The sequence below is a fragment of the Lepidothrix coronata genome, unplaced genomic scaffold (genome assembly GCF_001604755.1).
Source record: "Lepidothrix coronata isolate B3197 unplaced genomic scaffold, Lepidothrix_coronata-1.0 Scaffold17, whole genome shotgun sequence".
In the NCBI taxonomy this organism is placed as follows: domain Eukaryota; kingdom Metazoa; phylum Chordata; class Aves; order Passeriformes; family Pipridae; genus Lepidothrix; species Lepidothrix coronata.
In genome coordinates this window covers 8,834,962-8,844,015 of record NW_016690197.1, presented here as the reverse complement: position 1 = coordinate 8,844,015, position 9,054 = coordinate 8,834,962, and the positions used below count along the sequence as shown (strand labels likewise).

Sequence of the window (9,054 nt, the reverse complement as noted above, 5' to 3'; positions counted from 1 at the left end):
TTCAAATAGACAGAACTGTTGACTTAACAAAGCACTCAGATGGCAATGCAAGACACACTTCAGGTAAGGGCAGCCCTAGGGCAATGCCTTTTTTCACCTGGTTTTGTCCTTAGGGAGGGAGGGCTTCCATTCCGCTTGTGATGCCTGTTCCCATGGCCCAGGCAGTGCATGCAGAGCTTCGTTATGGCACTAAGGGTGACATCCAACTCTGAACTTTGTTAAATAAAACACAAGTCACAATTTGATGTAGCCAAATCCTATCTTGTCTGTGGGAGAAGATTTTCAAATTTACAGAATAGTTACTCTTTCTATGAGGAACTACCTTTTTGCCAGTTTGAAAGGAACTATGTTTGAAGTTGGGCTACACAGTGTAGCAGGAGTTTTGACTCCTAGTGTGCTCCTTCTTTTTCTTTCACTATATGATCTTAATGGAATAACACTTTTTTTCAGCTATCTACCTTGGGTAAAACCCACTGCAGTCTAGTGTACAGACTGCCCTTGAAGTGGTATTCTAATTGAAACAGGTAAACAGTTGTGTTGATTTTCTGTAAAGTATATGCTTATGTTGCCCCCCTACACAACTCTTACGTATGCTTAGCCTTGTGCCAGACCAAAGTTGTTTCTTGACTCAGGAGCTCTGACTGGACTCCAGCTCTAGCAGTCCCTGAAATGTTCTGCAGTGGGTTCAGAGGGTTCCCCACGATACTGTTGCCTCTACTCCACTTAACGCTGCAAGAGAGAAATTGCTGGGAATCTGATCTCTGAGAGATACCAGAGGGACTGGAGACAGAGCAGGTCAGGACAAACTTCTTTTCTGTCTTTGATATTCTGCCTCTAGGTTAGCAACTACGGTGAAAGCTTGGGTAGAGGCAGAAATCAGTGAAATTGTTCACCTGTCCCCTGTGCAACTCAGCTCATATATCATTTGTAAGCACTGGTGGCTGGTTCTGTTTCCTTGTGACTGCCTGTCTTTGGCTTCAGAGCATCTAAGCACTGTGTAGGTCCTGTTGTGGGGATGAGTGCTCCAGCTTCCTGTTGGGATGAGTGTGAAAGATGACACATCCAACACAGACATACTTTAGATGTTGATGTAACTGATTAAACTCATGCAGGTGCTGAAATTATTGGCAGAGGAGGGCTGTCCCATTCTTCAGATTATGGATAGCTCCCTGGAAATGCCATTTTCCTGCATTATCATGTCACTTAGCCTACTTATGTTGTGTTTTGGGCTGTGACACATTGTCAGGTGATAGGTTATTAGGAGTAGGTTGCCTTCAGAGCAGATCAATCAGAAAATGAGGACTAACTGAGTGGGAGAGGCAGCATTCATCTCTTCCACATCCTTTTGTCAGTTCCTGAAGTTAGATGGGGACACTTCTGGGGAAGCAAAGCCAGATGATGTCTGACTGTATCAGTTTTCTCTGGTAACTTTTTTAGTTGTCATATCAAGCACATTTCTTTTACTTGGCACTGGTGCCAGAAAATGAACTGAATTTTATAACTCACATCTGTATCATGTAATGCAGCCATTGGTCTCTTACAGCCATGGCTCATGTTGTGTGGTTGGACTAGACTCTTCTTCACACTTTCTGCTGGTGCATCATACAGTGCTTTGCATTAGGTGAATGGAGATGTCACGTCACTCACTTGCCCCTGTCCTCATCTCTGGCAGGCTTCCTTTGTACCCTGGGAGTGCAAGCTGACAAATGGACAGCCCCTGTGTCTGTGATGCTTTTTGCAGAGCACACACAGAGGGATCTCTGTGTTCACCTGCCTTGTGAGGGGCTCTCTGCAGGGGCAGGAGGGGCTGATCCTTCTCTTGTGGGGCTTGCTTGACACTCATGTGAATTGTAAGAGGGTGGTCTACTTTAGCATGGTGGGGATTGGGATTCATTCTTCCCTGGGAGAAAATCCTGCTCTCTGCTTTATTTCCAGTGGGAAGAATGCAACCTCTGTACAGAAACAGCCTAAGACCTTTTATGAATGGAACCCCTTGAATTATAACATTTCAGAGTTTCCTAAAGCTGTTAATCGGATTAGTTGTATAGTGGAGGAAGTACTTAATACGTAGATACAGACACGCAGGCACTTCGTATCTGGGAGTTGCAGTTCTGAACATGCTATTAGCCAGGCATTCTTCTTGCCCTGTGTTGCTTCCTTGTTCCCAGAAAATGATGTTCAGCTGGGAGGAGGAGTAAAAATTGTGCCATTTGATACTGTTGGGCTATTTATAGGTATACACCCTAATAGCTTGTGTGGAGCATCTGCAGCTGTCAGGCTCTGGAGGAAGAGTGAGGTTCCCATGTATTCAGGGGTAATGGGGCACTTGGTTCTTCTCTGGATCCAACTGATGTGCATCTGCCTTAGTGAAAGCTTTGCCTTGGCTGGTAAGGGCTGAGACTGTCAGATGTTTCAAGTTTTCCCCTTCATCACCTTCTTCTAGTCATTGTCTAGAAAATAGCTAGGTACTTCCCTGGGCCCTTTAGAGAGAGGAGCAGGGAATCTGAGGAGTATTTGGATTCTGCCACAGATCTCTGTTGTGAGCTTCACAGTATGAATGTGCTCCAGGCTTGTTTCCTCCATTAATTTCCTGCTTGCAGAAATGCCGTAGTTGCTTTTCAGACCCCGAAAATTCGAGAGGCTGCTTGTGAGTGGGATGCCTTGAAGTTCAGTGTTTCCAAGCATTTTCTTCGCAAATATTGGCACTAGTGTTTTATTCCTGGTATCTGAGAACAATGAACCAAATAGCACTTTCTTCCTGGTGAAGTCATAGAGCAGGGTCCTGGTTCCTCCCCTCTGAGAGATGCTGGCTCAGAGCTCTCTGGCAATCCCCTCGAAGACTGCTCATGTAGATTTTATGGTTAGAGGTGGCTGTCTCCTTGGTACCTTGCTTCAGTACTTCAGCACTGGCTGGATATCTCTGTCTGGTATGTCTGGACTCTTTTGTGTGAGTGCTCACATAGGGAATCAACACTGCACAGGGATTTAATAATTTGTGTTATGTACTTAAAGCCTTCTGGAGTGCAGCATATGACTTGATAGTCCTTATTCATGTCAGCATATGACATGAATAAGCAGTCTCATCTACTCCAAAGAAGCTTCCTTTCCAAGAATTTCTGTGGAAGAGTACAGGTTGAGCAGCTGAAAACTGCAGAAGGCTTGGCAATAGCATCTTGTGTGCAAACATGTTTCTCTGGTGCAGTTATAAAGGTGGAGTTTTCTTCAGATCCTGTTGAGGGAAAGGCAGGCATGGTAGTGGTCTACAGCTCAGTGTAGCCATTTAATCCAAGTAGTTTTTGATTTTAATGTTGATCTCTGACATGGTTAAAACCCTGAGCTGTGTGAGTAGAGAGTATTTGCATGCAGTGCAAAGTAGTTTTGAGTCAATGCCAGGAGATATGCTCTTCTGAGAGGGCTCAGAGCTACCAACTAGTTAATTTCTTGTTCAGACCCTTTCATAATTTCTCTGAAAGTTTATTCCAAAGTGCTGTCCTCCAACCCAATTTTAGATCATTCCAATTATATGACTTCTGTGCTCCTTTCCACAGGTCTCTCACTCTCAGCTGTTTTACCTGAAGCTTAGTTTTACATTCATTAGTGATCTGGCAAAAGGACTGTTTAGACTTTGCACATTTGAGCTTCCTTTGAGTTGGGATAAGATTGATCTAATTTTCTAAACCAGAAATATTTTTCCCCTTGTTGTCTGTTCTCCTTTGAATCTCCTAAACTCAGAGAATTCCCTGTAATCTTTTTATGTGTTGCTTTATATTATGAGCAGATTCTGCAGACAAAGTATCCCCTCCAATTCACTTGCTCATCCTGTTATTACCATCTGTAATGCCATATAAAATCTACCAACCAGGGAAGTTCTCCTCCCCCCTTAAAAATGTTTTGCAGCTAGAAGAAGGGAGAAACAATGAGGAACATTGTTAAAATTAAAGTCTTACTTTGCATTTAAAATCTTTAAGCTACCTCTCTATCTCTGTTTCTGTGGGATTAAGTTTAGATGTTATATTTACTATGAAAATCAGGTGTTCTCATGCAGTGGTGTTGAAATGGATACCTTTAGGATTTGGCCCCATGGAGAAACAGTAATGGTTCAAAAGATAATGAAATGAATCCGGTACCTGGAGATCTGCCAGTGAGTGCTATCTCAGCAAACCCATGCATCACCAACTCCTAATCACTTTGATAAAAGGCTTTTCAAAAAGCTTTCAGTTTTGAAAAGTTTCTCATAGTTTGGTTTTTTTCTAAAACCTCAGTGAAAATATTGGCTTTTACAATATAATTTTAGTTTAGAAGAAACTTGACTGAAAGCTTTGAGGACTCCTCTACTGCAATGGGAAAAAAGAGAATCCACAGGCAGGGTGGAAAACTGCACAGTGTCACACCTCTTTTGGACCCAAATGAGTCCACTGGTGCATGTTGATTATCTGCTGAAGCATTAGCCACGGAAGATGACCTTATTTCTTGCCATGTCTATGGGAAGTGTGTTCCTGTTCAATACTAACTGGCTTCATTTAAGTCTTTACGGGCATTTTAGGGACTAAGAGGACTTTTCTGATATATTACCTCTTTTCCTGATTTTTGTATCACAAAGACAGTTTATAGTCCTGAAAGGCACCTCTGTGAGTGAGAAAGGCAAGTTTGTCTCTTCAGGGTTTGGCAACAGCAGATAAGAAGCCAGGGGAGTCTGGCTGCCCTCACTGATGCCATGCTGTGCTGGGCTTGCTGCTGAGGAGCTGACTCTGCATGCCACTGCCGCCAAGAATGCTTTTCAAGAACAGTCAAAACAGGTTTTCTTTACTTCTCATCCCGAGAGGTTTTCAGGCTCATGGCTTGAAGGCCTTGATGAGGCTTTCACACTGCCACAAATGACTGTCGGAAGAGATTTACAGAGCACCTCTGCTAACTAGAGTGAGTAATACTTCAGATAACAGTGCAGCCGGGAGTGGAATATATTTGAACGCAGGCTTTTTACTGAAATCAGGAGACTGGAGGTTCTGACAGCAAATTCATGCAAATAATTCTCTGGCAAATGAGTCCAACCAGAGTTCCACATTAAACCTTGTCCTAATAAGAACAGGGAGTTGCTTTGTTTGCATCAGCTCTGCTGTTCTTGAGTGTACTGTGAAAATGCAGACAGCTACTCTGCTGCTTCACCACACCTGCACGAGGGCCCTTCTGCAAGAAGATGCTTTGTTTTTGCTTGTTTTAAGATGCCTAAGATCACTGACTCTGGTTGCATTATTGAGGCAAGGCGTTGATTGCCATGTAAACTGGGATTCCTTGCAGGACAGGGGGCTGGAGTACAGCTCTCCTGCTAAGAGCTCTGCTGCTTAGCTTTGGTGGAGAGTAAGACTTCTCTAGTGGAATAGTTAAGGTGGTAGTGGCAGTCACAAGCAGGGCTTCTGCTGTTTCACTTGGTGAGCAGTTGCTCAATGTAGGGGCTGTGGCCAGTAGTAGTGCTGCACATTTCATTTGAGTCCTCTTTGATGCTACTGAAGTGTTTCTAATGAAATTTAATTTAGTGCAAAATGTACTTTTTGAAGAGTGCAAAATCCAGGGATTTTAGACCATGACTGACTGAGATTCCAGAAAAGATCTGTTTTACGGATTCAAAGGTGAGACTTAAATTCAGCTGACTTGGCACTTGCATGCCAAAGTCAGTTGTTTTTCCTCTTGTAACTCATATTTGGTGCTCTACTGTAGCGACAGTTGGTTCAGGGTAGAAGGGGTGGACTTCAGCACTAGTGGATTTTGCAGAATTTTAGAATCATAGAATTTAGGGCTGCTTGGGGCCCAATCTTTAATTCATTTAGACTTAGAGCAGATCTATGGATTGTGCTAACTTAATCTGAACTGTATTGGCTATAATTGGCCAGGAGCAACACAAATAACTATGTATGTGAGGTAACATAACCCACATCTGTGAACTCCCTGCAGAGATCTGCTCTTCCACTGCGAAATCTTAAGTGAAGGTTGCTTCCTCCTGTGTGGGTAGAGGAACATCTTTGTTCCAACAGACCTGTCTGAGGGCTCTGTCCATCTGTTTCCATACTTCCTTTCAGTTTTCCACAACATGTGATGTGCACTCTAGGGATGTCTCTTTGCAATCCATGCAGCTTCTTAACAGGAAGAGGAGCCTCAAGAGTGGAAAGGTAGGTGCCTAATGCCTGGCCTGATGCTGAGGTTTGATTGCTGCACCAAATGATTTTCCTATGACTAGCCCAAATGTTTACCTTTTTGAGTCCATTCAATCAGAGGTTTTACTGGAGCAGACAACCATGAAATGAATTTCCCACAGTTCTGCAGTTTGCTAAGGCAAGGCAGGAGCTCCCCTTTGGAAGAACTGAGTAAGTCCTTTAGGACTGAGAGTGCTCTTGTTCACACTGCTTTTCTGAGTTACTCTCTGTCCCAAATGAACATTTCTGTGCAATGAAAGCCTTCTACATGAATCTTCTCTTTGCAGAAAAGCAGATCCTGTGCTTTTTTAATCCTAGCCCAGAGTCTTACAATCCTATTTGCAACCTTTTCAGACCTGCCTGATTTTCTCCAGCATAGAGATAACTACCTAGAAGTCCCATGACCCTGGGCTGATGAACCTTCTAATTCTCCCTCTAGTTAAGACTCTCCTGCTAGAAAATGCTAATCTTTAGGTCTGATGTTTTCACTCCAAATGCTTTTCTTTTTGGGATTCCTGAGTGACAGCTTGAAGTCCTTACTGGGAAATATTAAGAAGGATTTTTCTCTCTAATTGCTGGTATTAGGGATGCAATTTTGCTAGTCATAGGAATAGAATCTACCAGTCTGGTGCCTGACGGTAGGAGAGGAGAGAAGGTGATCAAGTCAAGATGCCAAAGCGTGGGACGTGTATGTGCAAAGAGGACAGACCTCCTTGCAGTATTCCTTCACACAGTTGGCTGTGGTGTTCCAGACTTGGCTTGTGACAAGCAGGGAGACGAAGTCTATCTCCTTTTTCGCCTTTGCTTGTGATAAAGGTCCTGCAGGTTGGGGTAAAGACAGTCCCAAGCAATAAGTGTTAAATACACCTGAATGGGCAGAGTACAACCCGAATGACACAGCCCTACTACTTGCTCTGCATTCCCCGTGGAGTAAGATGTTCTTTTTCCTCTTGCCTAGGTTCCCTATGAAAGCTGGTCACATGCACCACAAAGTTTGTTTTGTAAATTCACTGTTCCCTGAAATCAAGTTTTCTGGATGGTGGCCTTCCACCTGTCAAAATAAGTGGTTTGATTTCTGCTGTGCAGTCAATGTTCAGCCTTACATAGGGTTTTTAAAATGGTTTTATGAGTTCTGTAATACTGCTCAAATTAATCCATCCAAGCAATAAAGCTTTTTCCATTGTAACAAAAATCCCCACCTATTTCAAACTCTGCGGCTTACTCATCCTTAGTGGAAACTTTAGATTCTTTCAGATATCAGCCAGGAAGGCAAGTAACTCAGCATCACTCTTGTCAAGTGCTGCACTTCAGAAATTAAACAGCATGGATTTTATTAATGAGCAATTAACATTCTTTAATCACCCAAAGACATCTGCAGAAACGATATCTCTTGATGCCGTGGTTGAAGCTTCTTCCAAACAGTCTATGTCTATAGTTTCTTCCTATTCAATGTGGTGCCACCATCAGCTTTGGGCATAGCTGCAGCAGTGTTGCTGCACAGATGATGCTGAATCCCCGCTGCTCCCTGTCTGACTTTGCCTGGGTCTGGCTTTTAGCTCCACCACTTTCCTCATCCCCAAAATTGTCTTTTAGGCGTATCTCAACCACCTGGAAGCTGGTGCTGGCTGGCATTATTAACTCTTTCAGGAGCTGGGGTAGTCATCATGTAGCGTTTATAACATCTGATTTTTGTTTGCAACTGTCGTGCTCTTGATCGCTCTTAATTAAATTTTCTTTCGCTCTTGTATACAGCTGGTGTAACACACTTGGAGGCTGTTCCTTTTACTGATGCCAGAAGAGTCTGAATGGTCTTTTGTGTTTAAGTAGAGGTTATTAAACAGCTTTATATTAATTAACTGTGATGCAGGGAACACATGGGCAAATGTACTTGAGGAGATCAGTTTATCCATATGGAAATTACACTGAAAGTTTAATCCATTACCCTAATTGTGAAATTTGACAGTACTTAGCCAATAACTGTGGAATTGACTAGATCATGCATTTGCTTCAGAGCTGGGCAAATACCTAATTTCCTTGAATATTTTCTCAAATGAAAAATTGAATTTGCCTCAGCTGCATAAGCTGTCTTGTCATTTCTGAGAGTGTTTTAGGCATATGACTTTGGAGGCAGAAATGGTCAGTGAAAGAGTAGGATCTAGTAAGTTCTGAGAGCAGTCATTGCAGGAGGGTCACTTGGCAAGACTGGCTGGGATGCCTTGATCCTCAGACTCTCTCCTTTCAAGCAGGAATGTTGCTGTGCCCACTAAATAAAAGCAGCTTACTCCAGTCAGAAAAATGACTGGAAGTTCCAAGAAGCAACTGGTTGCCAAAATGGCTTGATGGACAATAGCAAACAACAAATAAATTAGAAGCTGTAAACTGCTCGAGGTTGATTCTGAACAGAAAGGGGTTACATTTGTGAAATAAATGTGTTCACTTTGAGCCTGCTTGTTCAGGCCTAATTTGGAGAGAAGGCTGATGCTTGTAGCTGCAGTGGACAAAAACCCTTTGCTGCAGCTCCCCTTTTCAAATGGTGAGGACAAAGTATTTATTCAGCTGTCAAGTGGGGAAAGAAAGCAAATTAGTTTTAGGTTGGAACACTGGACTGTGTTTGCTGTTGTAGTTCTGAGGCCAGATGGTGACTTGGACAGCCCTGGGGAATGGGTAACAAGTTTCTCCAGGGCAAAGATCAGAAGCAAAAGGAAATATTCAAATTATCTTGCTGTTCCACTTCCTAGAGAGGAAAAGGGAGTGTGAGGTGCATCAGGCTCTGTTAGGGAGGGGATTAGCCAATCTTTTTCTTCAGTTGTTGGTGTTGCTGAATCTTGGAGTCAGTTTGTGGCAGAGTGGGTTTGAGACCTGAGTGCCC

General features: G+C 43.1%; 1 protein-coding gene across 2 annotated transcripts in view; it reads left to right on the top strand.

Moving 5' to 3' along the window:
• Window positions 1-9,054, top strand: part of TLL2 (tolloid like 2) — a 90,751-nt gene that overhangs the window by 34,185 nt on the left and 47,512 nt on the right. The window contains exon 3 of one of the 2 annotated variants that reach the window (XM_017807204.1): window positions 1-63. This exon is cut by the window's left edge and continues 4 nt beyond it. The exons of the other annotated variant lie outside the window; for it this stretch is intronic. Within the exon in view, the coding sequence (XP_017662693.1) occupies window positions 1-63 (63 nt within the window). The remainder of the gene's footprint in view (window positions 64-9,054) is intronic. 2 annotated transcript variants of the gene reach the window in all.